Source organism: Onthophagus taurus, chromosome 1, assembly GCF_036711975.1.
Source record: "Onthophagus taurus isolate NC chromosome 1, IU_Otau_3.0, whole genome shotgun sequence".
NCBI lineage: Eukaryota > Metazoa > Arthropoda > Insecta > Coleoptera > Scarabaeidae > Onthophagus > Onthophagus taurus.
Genome location: NC_091966.1, coordinates 4,730,832 through 4,748,580, shown reverse-complemented (window position 1 = coordinate 4,748,580; position 17,749 = coordinate 4,730,832). Strand labels below are relative to the sequence as shown.

The 17,749-nt window shown below is 30.6% G+C and overlaps 1 protein-coding gene across 4 annotated transcripts in view; it reads left to right on the top strand.

Moving 5' to 3' along the window:
- The window catches only part of LOC111415678 (longitudinals lacking protein, isoforms H/M/V), a 289,549-nt gene extending 272,902 nt beyond the window's left edge, over nucleotides 1–16,647 (top strand). Inside the window, exons 5-6 of one of the 4 annotated variants that reach the window (XM_071194791.1) lie at nucleotides 15,743–15,787; nucleotides 16,089–16,647. In XM_071194791.1, the coding sequence (XP_071050892.1) occupies nucleotides 15,743–15,787; nucleotides 16,089–16,492 (449 nt within the window). In that variant the 3' untranslated portion in view covers nucleotides 16,493–16,647. Of the gene's footprint in view, nucleotides 1–3,386; nucleotides 3,644–3,789; nucleotides 4,139–10,980; nucleotides 12,020–15,742; nucleotides 15,788–16,088 lie in introns of those variants that run through there. The other 3 variants (XM_023047436.2, XM_023047476.2, XM_023047483.2) reach the window with 3 other exon arrangements.
- The last annotated feature ends 1,102 nt before the right edge of the window (nucleotides 16,648–17,749 follow it).

Here is a 17,749-nt window from a genome sequence, read left to right as displayed (position 1 = left end):
TATAATAGCCACCATAAACCACCTATAAAGAAAAAATTTTTTTAATAATAGCAGCGCTTTACAGTACAATTTAACATATTTTATTTTTTTACGCTAAAACTATTATCTTTAAGGAGAAAACTAAAGACACAAAAAAGTACCAATAATGAATAAGCTTTACAACCCATATTTTTTTATGTTAATATTATACGGTGTTAAGAAGTTGTTATAAAAAAATCAAAGGGGTTGTGAATTTCATCCCCTTAGAGGGCGCTAGGGAAGTTTAAGGTATGGTTGAAAATAAGATATTAACCAGTAGTACATACATACAAAATTCCAAATTCTATGGTTTACTCATACCCGAAATAAAAGATAAAATGTAAATTTTTGGCTCAACTTTGACAGCTCATAGCTCGAAAACAAAAGAGTTGCGACCCTATGTTCATAAAAAAAACTTGTGTTATTTTGGCAAGTACTACGTCCTAGTAAAGTTTCCCGATTAAAAACTGAACCACCCTGTATATAATATATTATAATATATTACATATATTATAATATAATATACAGTGTGTCTTAATTCTATAATTCTAATTATATGCTTCTATTATATAGATAAGTGTCCATCAATGGGTCAATTTTGCAACGACCGCCGCTGTTATTTTATCCCACATTTGTTTAGACCTCTTTTTCTATTCTTCTCACCTCTTGCCTCCCACATTTGTCTACTTTGTCTTGTTTTCAATTCTCTGTTGATGTCCCCACCACCCGCGTTGCCTTTTATAAACTGTAATATTAATGCCATTTCCAAATCCTTTCTTATTTCTGTATGCTTATTTTATTTTGTATCTTACTCTTTTATGTTTTACCCAATATCCACATTTCTCAGTTGTATATTACCACATTAAACACCTTAAGTTTTGTCTAAGGTACATACCGGGAATTTCATATAATTCGCATTATATGCACTGTCCCACATAAAATGTAACATAGCTTAATAGTACAGGCATTCTAGGTCTAGTGTCGATAGTTGTAGTAAGAGTGCTAGAATAATACTAGAACTAACACTAACTAAAGCAAGAACTAGAAGCATTCGGGTTTAGCCGCACGTTTCTCAAGACGGCTAAACTACTCTTGTATTAGTTCTGGTGTTAGTTCTGGTGATAGTGCTAGTGCAATACTAGAACTAACATTAGACCAAGAACTAGAAACATTCGGGTTTAGTCGTCTTAAGGGACTCACGGCTAAACCCGAATGATTTTAGTTCTAGTATTAATTCTAGTGGTAGTGCTAGTGCAAAACTGCAACTAACACTAGACCGAGAACTAGAAACATTCAGGTTTAGCCGTCTTAAGAGACTCACGGCTAAAGCCGAATGATTCTAATTCTAGGTCTTGTGTTAGTTCTAGTGATAGTGCTAATGCAAAACTAGAACTAACCCTAGACCGAGAACTAGAAACATTCGGGTTTAGCTGAACGTTTCTCAAGACGGCTAAACCCGATTATTTCTAGTTCTAGGTTTTCTGTTAGTTCTAGTGATAGTTCTAGTGTAAAACTAGAACTAACACAATACCTAGAACTAGAATCATTTGGGTTCAGCCGTCTTGAGAGACGTACGGCTAAACCCAAATGATTCTATTTTTAGGTCTTGTGTTAGTTCTAGTGATAGTGCTAGTATAAAACTAGAACTATCACAAGACCTAGAACTAGAATTATTCAGGTTTAGCCGTCTTAAGAGACTCAGGGCGAATTTCAAAGGTCTAAATTCGCATCCGGTGTTTTTTATCTTTCTGATTCGTATCGATCAGGAATCAACAACTTTCGACAATATCGTATTAATGGAGAAAGTGGAAGCAAATCCGTGTCAGAGGATCGAGGAACCATCAAATACTTTTAACCAACCTTAGTCGACCATCCAAGAACATTTACATCAGATTGATAAAGTAAGCAGTGCATGTGTTTGGGTTCTACATAATTTATCAGTAGAAAACAAAGATAACCGATTCATCAAATGCAACTTATTGCTTCAGCGGCACAATACAGAACGATGTTTTGATCATTGCAGATGAAAAATGGGTCCTACATGATAAACAAAACGCAAAAAGTAATGGCTGTCTCCTAATAAATCGTCACTAAGTACAATTAAAGCAGGATAACACCCTAAAAAGGTGCTTTGGTGTGTTTTTCTATATTAACGGATTACAATTGAATGGAGTAAATCGATTATTTTGCACTATCACATAAAATTTCAAATTCTTTCAGATTCTTCTGCTCATCTTAAGTTTATGTGTAAATTATTTCCATTCTGCATATTAATTTACTGTCCATTTTTCCTTTTCCTTGGAAGTTTTCTGTACTATTTGTCTTAATTATGGAAAATATATGGTCATGCACACTCCTTCCTGTTCTAAATCCACTTTGTACGTCGCCCAGGATCGTTTGTATTGTAATATTTTCATTCCTATACTTATTAAAGTTATACCTCTATAATAATTATTGAATCCTTTCTATTTTCTTTGTTCTTGTATTTTGTAACAATTAATGATTACTTCTTTTCCTGTTCATCCCACATATCCCCGCCTGGTGATTTTCCATTCTTCAAAATGTTTACCTCCATATATCTACTATTCTCATGTTCTCGTGTACCATTTCCCCGCTTTGTCATCCCCAATTCATCATCCTGATCCACTAATTTCTAATATTTATTAATAAGTATTGATTAAAAAAGAGACACTTTATTTCTGATAATGTTTATTAAATATTGACAAGAGACTAGTTTCGGATTTAGCCCATCTTCAGCTGGAGTATTAAATTAAGCACATAACAGATGTAAAAGAAGGAAACGATTAACACTGTGGTTATTTTATTAATGGTTATTTTAACAGTTATTTAGTGTTAATCTTTTTACTCAAAAATAGATATTTATTAAGTTTTATCTTCTTTGAGAGAAAGTTCACTCTCGATTTTCACCCCATTTAGTTTTAAACCGTGATTGGCTCGATTCCAAAGTCTTTTGCACCCAACAAATTTACAGGTTATAGCGCCAAATGCGTACATACTCATAATAGTAAGGTTAGAATTGCACAACGCGATTAAGTGCTTTGAATTTGGTGCGTTAATCTGTTTCGATTTATAATAATATAATCACCGTTGTAAAGAAAACTTAGTTATATTCTAGTGAATAAGTTAATATAAGAAAATAAATATTTTTAAATCTTTATAAATAAAGCTAAAATTTCCAAGAATTCTTTTAACTGATTTATTTTAACATTAAATAACTCTTAATCTCGATTAATTAAAATCGAGCCCAAAGTCTTTGGTGCTATTTTATGTTTTTCTTTTATTGTTTGAAATAACAAGATGATATTAAATGTTACAAATTTATTTGCTAATATTAAATTGTATTTCAGATTTGCGACCGTATAAATGCCCAAATTGTCCAAGAAGATACACTATGAAATGCAATTTATCACGGCATCTTCGCGTTGAATGTGGTAAACCCAGAACGATACAATGTTACTTTTGCGAATCCAAGTTTTTCTACAATTCGGAGTTAAAAGCCCATTTGAGGACTCATAACACATACGACACTTAAAGCTTAATTATAAATTGTATTATTTATAGTTTTTATCTTATATGTATTTCTTGAATAAATGATTCAATTTAATATTTCATTTTAACTGATTTGATTTAATTCTTAAATTTTAGGTAAGTATTGAATTATTATTTATTTTGTATCTAACAATAGAAAAAATAACAACTTGATTGTGAAATATCGTTTTTTGAGATTACTAATATAATTTTTTTTTTCAGATTTAAATCGGCATCCATGCCCAAATTGCCCGAGAAGTTATAAATCAGTGTATAATTTGAGGCGTCATATAAAAATAGAATGCGGAAAAGAGAAGCAAATTTTCTGTCCATATTGCCCAAGCAAGTTTTTCTACAAATCGCATTTAAATCAACATTTAGTTACTCACATAACACCATCGCCTTCAACCATTTAAAAATAAGAAGAAAATAAAATGAACAATATTAACAATAACTACAATAACAACAATAACACAAACAAAAACAGTTTTCTTCATAAAAGTTAAACCATAAAGACTGATGATTAAATTGGTTAAATGTTTTTAATTTAGTAATAAATTAATTAATTTGATTTAAAAGATTTTTATTTCCTACAAAATCAAAAAAAAATGTATTTAATAAATATTTCTTTATAACAATTTTTTTTTCTTTCAGATGAAACGTTAAGATGTCAATTTTGTGGAAGAAAATACGTTAAATTGGCGTCATTAAACGCTCACGTTAAATATGAGTGTGGAAAACATCCGCGATATTGTTGCTCGATTCCTGGCTGTGAATACAAAAGTAAAAGACGTAGTAATTTAAATAGACATGTTTTTGCTGTACATACATTAAGAAATAAATAAATTAAAAAAAGAAATTATTTTTGTTATTAATTTTGGTATTAATTACTTTTATTGAAATGAATGAGTTTGTACTAAAATATTTTATTTTTTTAGAGTATCCATACGCTTGTACGTCGTGTTCGAAAAGATATCGAAGTAAAAAATCTCTTTATATGCACAAGAAAATCGATTGTGACCCAAAAACCGAATTCGTCTGTCCTTGTGGGTTTAAATCGAAAAGAAAGTGGGTTTTTAAAAGACACTCTTTAAGACATCGAAATGAAACGTTGTGATGATACTTTGTATGTGTTAAATAAATTTTTTAAAGTTAACATTATGAATTTGTTTTTGTTAATTTTTTCAACATTTTTGTCCCAAATTTTTTACATAAACTTTTATGAAACTCAGAGTATATATTTTTTGTCTGTACTACTTTGCGTTTTCTAAAAGTAAAAGTATTTCGTATTATATCACATCTTAATGATTAAGATTGTAAACGTGATGACACTTGCGAGAGTATTCTATAGTTTCATCACCAATTATTTCATTATCGCCAAAACTGTAAACTACTGAAATGGATATCCGACAACTATTCGGTATCCCAAAATGTTAATAAAAGTGTCCTCTTTCCAATGAACCAACTCGTTTTGAAAAATAACTTTTAGTTTTTGAGAAAACAATATTTTTTGAAGTTTTGATAAAATTGCAATTTTCATCGATAATTTTCAAAATTCGCTATAAAATTAATTTCTCGAAGGATCCTTGTGGAAATATCACCAATTATTAATTAAAGTATCCTCTTTTTAATGCAAAAAGCTGTTTTGAAAAATCACTTTTAGTTCTTGAGAAATAAATTTATTAAATAATCAAAATTTTTTTGAATTTTGCAATTTTCGCCAATTAAGTTTTAAAAATTCGTATAAAATCGATTTCTTGGAATATGAGTATGAAAATTTCCCAATATGTTAATAAAAGTGTCCTCTTTCCAATGAACCAACCCGTTTTGAAAAATAACTTTTAGTTTTTGAGAAAACAATATTTGAAGTTTTGATAAAATTGCAATATTCATCGATAATTTTCAAAATTCGCTATAAAATTAATTTCTTGAAGGATCCTTGTGGAAATATCACCAATTATTAATTAAAGTATCCACTTTTTAATGCAAAAAGCCGTTTTGAAAAATCACTTTTAGTTCTTGAGAAATAAATTTTTGAAATGAACAATTTTTTCGAATTTTGCAATTTTAGCCGATTAAGATTTAAAAATTTCTATAAAATCGATTTCCTGGAATATGAGCATGAAAATTTCCCAAAATGTTAATAAAAGTGTCCTCTTTCCAATGAACCAACCCGTTTTGAAAAATAACTTTTAGTTTTTGAGAAAACAATGTTTGAAGTTTTGATAAAATTGCAATATTCATCGATAATTTTCAAAATTCGCTATAAAATTAATTTCTTGAAGGATCCTTGTGGAAATATCACCAATTATTAATTAAAGTATCCACTTTTTAATGCAACAAGCCGTTTTGAAAAATCACTTTTAGTTCTTGAGAAATAAATTTTTGAAATGAACAATTTTTTCGAATTTTGCAATTTTAGCCGATTAAGATTTAAAAATTTCTATAAAATCGATTTCCTGGAATATGAGCATGAAAATTTCCCAAAATGTTAATAAAAGTGTCCTCTTTCCAATGAACCAACCCGTTTTGAAAAATAACTTTTAGTTTTTGAGAAAACAATATTTGAAATTTTGATAAAATTGCAATTTTCATCGATAATTTTCAAAATTCGCCATAAAATTAATTTCTTGAAGGATCCTTGTGGAAATATCACCAATTATTAATTAAAGTATCCTCTTTTTAATGCAAAAAGCCGTTTTGAAAAATCACTTTCAGTTCTTGAGAAATAAATTTTTGAAATAATCAAAACTTTTTAGAATTTTGCAATTTTCGCCGATAAAGATTTAAAAATTCGTATAAAATCGATTTCTTGGAATATGAGTATGAAAATTACCCAGAATGTTAATAAAAGTGTCCTCTTTCCAATGAACCAACCCGTTTTGAAAAATAACTTTTAGTTTTTGAAAAAACAATATTTGAAGTTTTCATAAAATTGCAATTTTCATCGATAATTTTCAAAATTCGCTATAAAATTAATTTCTTGGAGGATCCTTGTAGAAATATCACCAATTATTAATTAAAGTATCCTCTTTTTAACGCAAAAAGCCGTTTTGAAAAATCACTTTTAGTTCTTGAGAAATAAATTTTTGAAATAATCGACAATTTTTTCGAATTTTGCAATTTTCGCCGATTAAGTTTTAAAAATTCGTATAAAATCGATTTCTTGGAAAATGTGTATGAAAATATCCCACAGTGTTAATAAAAGTGTCCTCTTTCCAATGAACCAACACGTTTTGAAAAATAACTTTTAGTTTTTGAGAAAGTAATATTTGAAGTTTTGATAAAATTGCAATTTTCTACGATATTTTCAAAATTCACCATAAAATTAATTTCTTGAACGATCCTTGTGGAAATATCACCAATTATTAATTAAAGTATCCTCTTTTTCATGCAAAAAGCCATTTTGAAAAATCACTTTCAGTTCTTGAGAAAAAAATTTTTGAAGTAATCGACAATTTTTTCGAATTTTGCAATTTTCGCCGATTAAGTTTTAAAAATTCGTATAAAATCGATTTCTTGGAAAATGTGTATGAAAATATCCCACAGTGTTAATAAAAGTGTCTTCTTTCCAATGAACCAACACGTTTTGAAAAATAACTTTTAGTTTTTGAGAAAGCAATATTTGAAGTTTTGATAAAATTGCAATTTTCTACGATATTTTCAAAATTCACTATAAAATTAATTTCTTGAACGATCCTTGTGGAAATATCACCAATTATTAATTAAAGTATCCTCTTTTTCATGCAAAAAGCCGTTTTGAAAAATCACTTTCAGTTCTTGAGAAAAAAATTTTTGAAGTAATCGACAATTTTTTCGAATTTTGCAATTTTCGCCGATTAAGCTTTAAAAAATTTTATAAAATCGATTTCTTGGAATATGAGCATGAAAATTTCCTAAAATGTTAATAAAAGTGTCCTCTTTCCAATGAACCAACCCGTTTTGAAAAATAACTTTTAGTTTTTGAGAAAACAATATTTGAAGTTTTGATAAAATTGCAATTTTTATCGATAATTTTCAAAATTCGCCATAAAATTAATTTCTTGAAGGATCCTTGTGGAAATATCACCAATTATTAATTAAAGTATCCTCTTTTTAATGCATCAAGCCGTTTTGAAAAATCACTTTTAGTTCTTGAGAAATAAATTTTTGAAATGAACGACAATTTTTTCGAATTTTGCAATTTTAGCCGATTAAGATTTAAAAATTCGTATAAAATCGATTTCTAGGAATATGAGCATGAAAATTTCCCAAAATGTTAATAAAGGTGTCCTCTTTCCAATGAACCAACCCGTTTTGAAAAATAACTTTTAGTTTTTGAGAAAACAATATTTGAAGTTTTGATAAAATTACAATTTTCATCGATAATTTTCAAAATTCGCTATAAAATTGATTTCTTGAAGAATCCTTGTGGAAATATCGCGAATTATTAATTAAAGTATCCTCTTTTTAGAGTTGCTTCGGTAGTTAATCAGCATCAAAAAGTCCATTTTGTATCTTGGATCCAAATAAGTTGACATATCTTATCAGCTTTCTCATTAATTTCATTTTTATTCAAATATCGCAATAATGTGGCAATGAAAAAATCAGAAATTATAAACCTATACAGATTGTTTCTGTAAGTCGTTGTCACATAATTTTAATCACAAATACTTCAGTCAAAATAATAACGATTCGTGTAAAAATTGAACCATGTGATCAATGTTAAACAGAGTAGTTAAGTTATTATGCCATAAACCCTTAAATTTTCCAACTAATTCTAAAAGCCTATTTCATTCTAAAATTATTTTCACTCTTAGAAATTTTTGATTAGACGCATCGTTGTCGAGATATTTGCAAAAAGATACAACCTCGATTTTGCAATGTTTTCATTAATCGTAGATGCCTATGGAAACAAATTATAAGTAAAGACAAAAGATATATTGCCGCTAATGCGTCTAATTCTAATTCCTCCGCTATTTCTATTTGATTTTGCATTCATATTTTGGGTATATTATGTATAAATCTGAAAACAAGAGAAAGCACAAGCTTTATCCTAAATGTACCGAAATCTGCCATAATAGCCCACTGTACTCTTAAAATTAGAAAACTTTATGTGCCATCTCATGCAAAACGCTATAATTATTTTCAAGCCATGATATCCTTTTTCTTCCTAGTCTTCTTCTACCATACACTTTCCCATAGAGAACCGATCTCAGAAGGCGGTATTAAATCTCAAATTTCCAGCTTTCTTCTCTTAATGGTGTTTATCCGTCATCATTCGCTCCATCGCTGTCCTGTTAGTTCTACCCATGCAATCCTCAATACTGTTCTATAGAGCCACATTTCGAAAGCTTCATCTTCTTCGTGTTACCTCGGTTAGTGCCCGATTCCACTCCATAAAAAAGCACCAAGAAAACATAGTATCTGAGAAGTCTGTTTTTGATATCAATGCTGAGGTTATGACTTTTGAACAGTTTAGCCATCTGGTTGAAGAGGGCTCTTGCTTTCTCTATTTTGCATCTTATCTCCTGAGAATGGTCTTAATTTTCATGAATTACGTTCAATATTAATCAATATTGGTATGTTGATCACAATATTGGTGAGTTGACTAGTGACTCAGTAGTATTCCTAGGTTGGTATTCTCTACGGCTTCCTTGCATACTTCTTCTGACAATGAGTAGGGGTGAATAAAAGTGGAGAAAGAATGCAGCTCTGTCTGTAGCCTTGCAGAATTTTGATTGCTGTGTTCTACTTTTCTGCATTCATCTTAATTTTAGCTGACTGGTTCCAGTAGAAGTTCCATCTGAACCTAAGATCCTTGTCGTCTATCCCCGTGTTCTCAAAAACCTCCATCATCTTTTTGTGTTATACTTTGTCGAACGCCTTTTTACATTGTTTAGCAGCCGAAAGTATCACACTTTGCTGCAATAATACTTGTAGAAAGAACAGAATCTGTATAAGAAGAAGTAAAATATGTTTTCCTTGGCTATGTTTCTTTGGCAGCAATATGAACTCAAAGCTCAGCCATTCATTTGGGATATTTCCAGTATTATATTACTTAGACTTCATCTGTTATGATACTAAGTCCAGATTCAGTCTGAACGGATGATGGAACTCTTCTTACGTTGAAAAAAAAGTTGTTCTATGTACTTCCCTATCCACAATCAGCTCTCCCACAGTTTCTTTCTGAATCTTCCCGTAACCTGTCTCAACTTCTTATAAAACGTATCAAATTTGTCTTTTATAGCATCTCTTGTCTAACTTCTTTCGTTTGGTTTCACAAATTTTTCTTTACTAGACTTTTTTAAACTTTGTAATGCTGGTGGATTCTTCTTTTCTTCCGTTTTTCCATAAGCATCAAGATTTCCTCCATCATCCATGATTGAGGTATTTGTCTTTGATATAGATTGCTGTTTTGGTAAGTAGATTTTTTTTGTTTTTTGAATTATTGACATTATTGATGTCTATCTCCACTTGGTACTTTACTGCTTCTTTCCTAAGCTTCGTGAACTTATACTTTGGTATAAAGTTAAGTTTGTTAAAATGTCACAATTATTTTGGAGCTTCATGATGGTAATAACCTTGATTTGAAGTTTGATTAACTGTGATTATTGCCATCAATCGATCATAGCAAAAAAAACCTTAAAAAAGCCTGTATTGCGTTGAGCGTACAGAGATTAGTTCTGAATTAAGGAAATCTTTGGTACTTCCAAAGATTTACACAACTTTTGAAAAGAGGAAACATTTGCAAAATCAGCTGGACAAGAGACTTGCCAGAAAAGTTTATTGCAAAGATGTCAAGTCATGCAAAGAAAAAGATGCAGAATGGCTCAAATTGGCCAACGGGCATTATCCTGCTGCATAAAATGCTCAAATACCAAACTTCCATAATCCTTTATGATTAGTTATGATCAATAAATAAAATTAAATTAAAAAAATCGTTTTTGTCATAACTTTCCCAGAGAAATAAATAATAAAGAAAAACAAATTAATATAAGTAATAAATTTCCTAATACATTTTAATTTTTAGAGTACCCATACGCTTGTCCATCGTGTCCAAAAAGATACCGAACTCAAAAATCTCTTTACATGCACAAGAAAATCGATTGTGACCCAAAAACGGAATTTATCTGCCCGTGTGGGTTTAAAGCGAAAAGAAAATGGGATTTTAAGAGACACTGTTTAAGACATCAAAATAAAACATTATGATGTTATTTTGTGTGTGTTAAATAAATAATGTATTAACTTTTTTTCTCTTAACTGTTATAATTGAGGCAATAAAAGATTTTGTTTCAATGAAATAAACTTTAATTCTAAAACATTATTGATGACCTCTCTTTATATTTACTAAAAAAATCTTTAAATGGAAATTGATAAATAATGTTGTAAATAAATTTTTTTTAATAATTACTAAAACATTTTCTTTTTCAGGTTTTCTCTGTGCAAATTGTTTGAAATCGTACAAACACCTACAAACGTTAAAACGTCACTTATTGTACGAATGCAGAAAAGATCCGAAATTTTCATGTCCAATGCCGAAATGCAGTTACAAAGCGAAACGAAAACAGCATCTTTATTCGCATTTTTATAATATTCACGCGTCCACTGATACAGGAAACAAAGAACTGTCCGCCGAAGAAAGAGAAATCATCGTTTCGATGAAAAAATTACGGCAACAATCGCAAATGAAAAATCAGCCAAGGAAAATTGTACCTAAACTTATTCGAACTCTTACACCAAATCTTGGACCAAATGTTGGGCCAAGTGTTGGATCAAATCTTGGATCAAATCTTGGACCAAATGTTGGGCCAAATATTGGACCCAATATTGGATCAAATATTGGACCAAATGTGCGACCAAATGTTGGGCCAAATCTTCCACCAAATCTTGGACCAAACGTTGGATCAAATGTATCAAAATTTGCACCGCAACAGTATATTAATTTGCAACCGTTGACATTAAATCCACCTGTTACAACGGGAATTGTCGTTATGCAAAATCCGGTTAATTACGAATTTATTAATACTTCGCTTAGCGAACAACAAGTTTTTTTAAACACAACGGTGGTTAAAGAAGAAAATGTCATTCAAGGTTATCAAGATGATTTGCCAGATCCTTTGCTTCCTACTAAGAAAGATGAGGAGGATGATTTATCTATTTAGAATTTCATATAATTAGATAATTATATATAAAAAATTACAGAATTTATGAAATATTGTAGTAATTTTGAATACGAAGCATGAACATTTTTCGTAGATGTGTTTAACAATATTACTATTTATAAGAATAAATTAATTTAAATTTTCAACATTTATTATAATGCCATCTATTATTAAATTGCCAAACTATAATTACAGTAAAAGTTTAATTTCTGTAACTTATTTGTTTACTAATAAACAATTCTACTTAATTTATAAATTTAAATGTAAGTACATATATTTATCAAGCAATTAAATTGATCGGGAAGAAAGATTAATACATTTTTAATTATGAATAAGTGTCAAATAAAATTTAATCAATTTATTAAATAAATAAATTAATAGTATTATTTCTATTCCAATAACATTGTATTAATATGAAAGAATTAAAATATAAGAATATTATATATCAAATTAAGGCGTTTACGAATATATATTATGAAGGGTTATGTTATATAAATCAATAATTTGTACTAAGACCTCATAGGATTATACAGGTTGATTCAAAAAACCGCTGACAGTATATAGGGTGATTGACATAAGAATCGACACAGAGCAGGGACATGTAGAGGGCAATAAATTAAGATGATTTAACGCAACTTATCTCTATACTAAGTTGTACCCCTGAGGAGTTATAGGCCTTCAAAGTTGGGTCTTAAATTTTTAAAACATTGAATATCTTCGTAACACTTTATGCTAGAAAAAAAAATTTGGTATACGTTATGAGTGTATCAAATGTATTAATTGGTAGCAAGTTGAGACCAATTGAGGCATTTCAAAGGGTTGATTAAGGGTGATGGTCCCCTAAATTTTGACAGATTTATTTAACCTTTTGGTGGATTTAATACATTATTACCGCATTTCATATAGAATTTAATTCTAAAACTTTGTTTACTCTTATTATTTTTTAAAAAACATTGTCGTTTTTATAAAAAACTCAAAAAACTAAAGACACGTATTTCGTTAATGCTACTTAAAATCATCGAAAATTTAGTAGTCGGCTGTGAAATTGTACGTCTAACTTGACAAATAGGTTATAAAACCTTGTCGTCAAATAACTTTATAACCTATTTGTCAAGTTTGACGTATAATTTCATACCAAACTTGGTTTTACTAACTTAATATGTTACGAAGCTATTGAACTTTTTAAAAAATTAAGAGCCAAGTTTGAAGGTTTATAACTCCTTAGATGTACAACTTAGTATAGAGGTAAGTTACCTCTACATGTTCCTGCTCTGTGTCGGTTCTTATGTGAATCACCCTGTATATTTAAGTTTGGTAAACAATTTTATACGGGGAATTTCATATAACTAGCAATATATGAATGCAGTAATCATAGTTACGAAACTATTATGCACTTGCACTGTCCCACATAAAATGCAACATAACTTAATAGTACAGGCAGTGGGTAGTTTTGCAAAGGAAAAATGTTGCTTGGAAAAGGTGATGTCCTTATGATAACTCTGAGTTTCCGTCTTAAAAAACCCACGCCTAAACCCGAATGATTCTAGGTCTTGTGTAAGTTGTAGTGATAGTGTTAGTGCAAAACTAGAACTAACACTACACCGAGAACTAGAAACATTCGGATTTAGCCGCACATCTCTCAAGACGGCTAAACCTGAATGTTTACTGAGGGACACTATACTGCAAAAGAAAGAAAAACAAGATCCGCATATACAGTGTGTCCCAGGATAGATGTTACAATAGGTATAATGACCTCAAAATTTTTGAATTTTATTTTAAGGATGGGAAATTAAGCTCTGCTTGGTGTGGAGATAATTTTAAGTATATTTTCATATTTTGAAAATCAACTCGGCCTTGATAGTGAAGCGAAAACTATTTTTAGTTCAGGTGAAGTAAGTTTTTTGTTTATGATACGGCAAAATTTCATTAAGAAAAGTTGTTTAGAATGAGAAATTATGGCACTGCAAAATTTCAGAAAGGTCTACCTTACATTGATTAAACCACCATATTTTAGATTAGATCAGAGTGAAGAAAAACAATAATAAAAAATGCCATAAAAAATGTATTATCCCTCAGTTGTAGTTCACATTTCAAGAACAGAAAATTTACGTCGTTGAGTGTTTAGAGAATTTAGGCATGGTATAGAAAATTGTGCAACAATAGGTGGATGTTATGTTGAATAAACGACAGTTATATTTACGTTTGATTTTTTATGAATAAAATAAAATTATACAATATTTATGTATAAGACCTGTTATGACATACGCAATAGAGCCAAGAGCAGAAAATGCTACCAGAAAAAGAATCCGCAGAACAGCGGAGATGACTTCATCTCCGCTAAGTTGATTAACACGATACATCTTGTAGGAGCTTAAAAGAAGTGAAGATATGAGAGAGATATGCAACATTCAAACATTGTAAGGTGGGGCGAGAATGGAATTGAATGTATAGAAGCCTTAGACTACCTAGACCTCCTATAAGATAATATGAAAGTTGGACCTCGACTTCCCAGCATACACCATGAATAATTAACAAAGAAGATAGATATCTTAAAGTAAGAGGAAGAAGAACACCTATATCTCAGACCATAACTTAGTGTATTACGAATTGCTAGTTAGACCCCATATAGCAGAACTGATAAGGAAGATTTGTAAATAAGTACTCTAAATTTAAGGGTGTGTATTCTTGCTTATACACTCGTTCTTTCATCAAACTCTTATCTGATATAATTACTATCTACCTATTACTACCTAACTTTTCATCCGACCTACACGCACCTTTCTGGGTACTTACAAAATATTTTGCTAGGTTATCCAAAAATAACACTCAACCTTAGTGACCTAACAGCCCAGTACAATCAAGTTATGCGTAGATACAAACGATCTAACGTATATTAACATTTTTACAAACCCCAAGAAATTCAGCCACCATTACGTCAATGGTTACCCAAACCGTTATCGGTCTCTGGTCTCCCTCAATGTTTGCTTCCAAGCCTCTCTGTCCATTTCCAAGCATCTGTCCAAGCATATCCTTGGTGCTCTTCTTCGCCACGTCCTCTCATCTTGCTCTCGGCCTTCTCCTAGGTCTCTCTCGTTCCTGATGATATCTTGTTCTCAGGATCTTCCTCCCAAAGACGGAAGTAGTTTTGTAGGTCTGGAAGCTTATATTCCTATCTGCATCCTTAGATTTAATTTTATGGATTATAGAAAGCTTTATTGGTCAGTGGTGCTTCTTCGTATTTCCCAGTCTAGCTGCTATCTCTTGCCAGTTCCACTCCAAAATATACAATTTTCGAGATCTATGTCACCACGGACCACTATGCCTGATTTAATGTTAAACTATACTTGTGTATTATTTAATGTTGCTTGAATTAATCTTATAAGCTTCACTGGTCTTAGGAAACTCATTCAGGACGCAGTGTTAATGACAGTCTGCAGCATTTGCTGAACAATGAATCCTGCTGAATACCCTTCTATAATTTTTTCTGCATAGTCCTGTAGTTACTGGTTTAGTATTTAAGTTGTGTATGACTTCTGAACCACCAATACTTCACGCTGCTATAAACAGCTACTTCTTTTTCTATTGTGTAGTGTCTGCAAAAATCCAAAGGGTACGTAAGAAATTTGAAATTGATAAATGTTAATAAGAAAAACGAAGAGTACTCTTCACTTACCGAGGATGTTAAGCCCTCGATCACATACCTTTAGTAATCGTTATCATACATGTACAGGAAGGTTTCCCATACTCGCTGGGATGATCAAGGAGCCCGTTGGGTCTTAAGTACTGCGTACAAGATCGACTCTCTGATCAAGATACTTTATTATGCAAGTAAGATAGCTATAATAATATTGCATTATATTTTAGTTTTCAATAAAATCATTATGATTATTGTTTTCATTTTAACTACACATCACCTTTTAGCTTCCTAAAATAATCTTCCAAATCTCCTGCCTATGAATATGATATAAATAATAATAATAATAATTACTAAATGTTGTATGCGGTTTAATTTATTATTTTTTTGTTTGCAGATAATCCGACTGACGATACACCCATTCAATGGACTACATGCAAACGTAAGTTTAAAAGCAAGACTTATTATAAAAATTTAACAAAAAAAACAATTGAAAAATATACACAATTCAAAACAACATGTAAAAAGTTGTAGAATAAAATAATTTTTATAATTAATAATAAATATTAAATCATCGTACACCTAATATAGCAGAACGGATAAGGAAGATTTGTAAATAAGTATACTAAATTTCCTGCCAACGAGTATGATATAAATAATACACTCAATATAATACTACTACCAAACAAGAATAAAATTCTAAATGTTTGATGCACTATAATTTATTATTTTTTTGTTTGCAGATCAGCCGATTGACGATACACCCTTTCAATGCACCATATGCCAACGTAAGTTTAAAAGCAAGACATCTTTAATCACACACCAGAGGAATCACAAATATTTTTGCGAAGTGGAAGGATGCGATTTCAGTTCCCCAACGAAACAAAAAATGAGAGCGCACATCGCCAACACGCACATCTGGAGACCAAAATATCAATGTCCAATGTACAACTGCAATTTTCAAGGGAAATATAAAACCAACGTCAAATTACACTTGAGAAACCTGCACCACTGGAAAAAATGGCAACTACGCGAAGCCAATATTGAGTTGTTTGAGGTGAAAGAAGAGGTTGAAGTTAACGAAACAATCATTTCAAATTTTTATAACGAAAACGAAATGATTATGTTTAAAACAGAACATTCTTAAAAATTTGAATTAATTTAAAAAAATTTAATTATTTTTTAATTAATTGTATTACATTATTAAAAATGAAACTTAATAATTAAATAGAAATTTGGGTTAATTTTACTATTATAGTTATAATTAATATTAAATTTAAATAAACGTGTAAGGTGCACAAATGTGTTATATTAAAAACCAACCCTTAACTCAATAATAATTATATTAATAATAAATGCCCAAAATATTCTTAATTATTAACAAATTTATTTTTTGCTTTTAGATTTGATGCAAAGCACTTTTTTTCATTGCGATTTGTGCCCACGTAAATATAAAAGCAAGAGAACTTTGGATGCGCACAAGAAGCAACACATCTTCAATTGCACAGTGGAAGGATGCGATTTCGTTTCGAGAACTAAAAATCAAATGGTAGCTCATAACTCTCGCAGACACTATTTTGGACCGAAATATCTATGTCCGTTTTACACTTGTCATTTTGCAGCGAAATTTAAAGCCAGAGTTAAAGCACACTTGAAAAGCACGCATCATTGCAATAGAAGAGAATTAAGGGATGTTGTAATAGAAAGGTTTCAGATTAAAAATGAGATTGATGTTGATGAATCAATGATTTTATGTTAAAAAAGTATCATTTTGAAGTTTGAGCTACACAAGCTCACAGCTTATTTGATACGGTTTATTCAACACTTAGTTATATGATATACACTGAATTTTACTTAAAATGAAATATTCAAAAATATATTTCCATAGAAACCAGAGATTACTTTGTCCCACATAACATGCAACATGTCTGAAAATTTCTAATCGTAGGGCTAGTGTCAGTTCTAGTGACAGTGGTAGGCAGCGCTAGTTAACATAAAGTACCACCATGTTGCATATTTTTATTGAACCAAAACTAGAACTAACACAAGACCTAGAACTAGAATCATTCGGGTTTAGCCGTCATGAGAGATGTGCGGCTAAACCTGAATGTTTCTAGTTCTTGGTCTAGTGTTAGTTCTAGTTTTACATTAGCACTATCACTAGAACTAACACAAGACCTAGAACTAGAATCATTGGAGTTTACCCAACTTGAGACACGTGCAGCTAAATCCGAATGTTTCTAGTCCTAGTCTAGTATTGGTTCTTGTATTACACTACCACTATCACTAGAACTAACATAAGACCTAGAACTAGAATCCTTCGGGTTTAGCCGTCTTGAAAGACGTGTGGCTAAATCCGAATGTTTCTACTTCTCGATATAGTGTTAGTTCTAGTATTGCACTA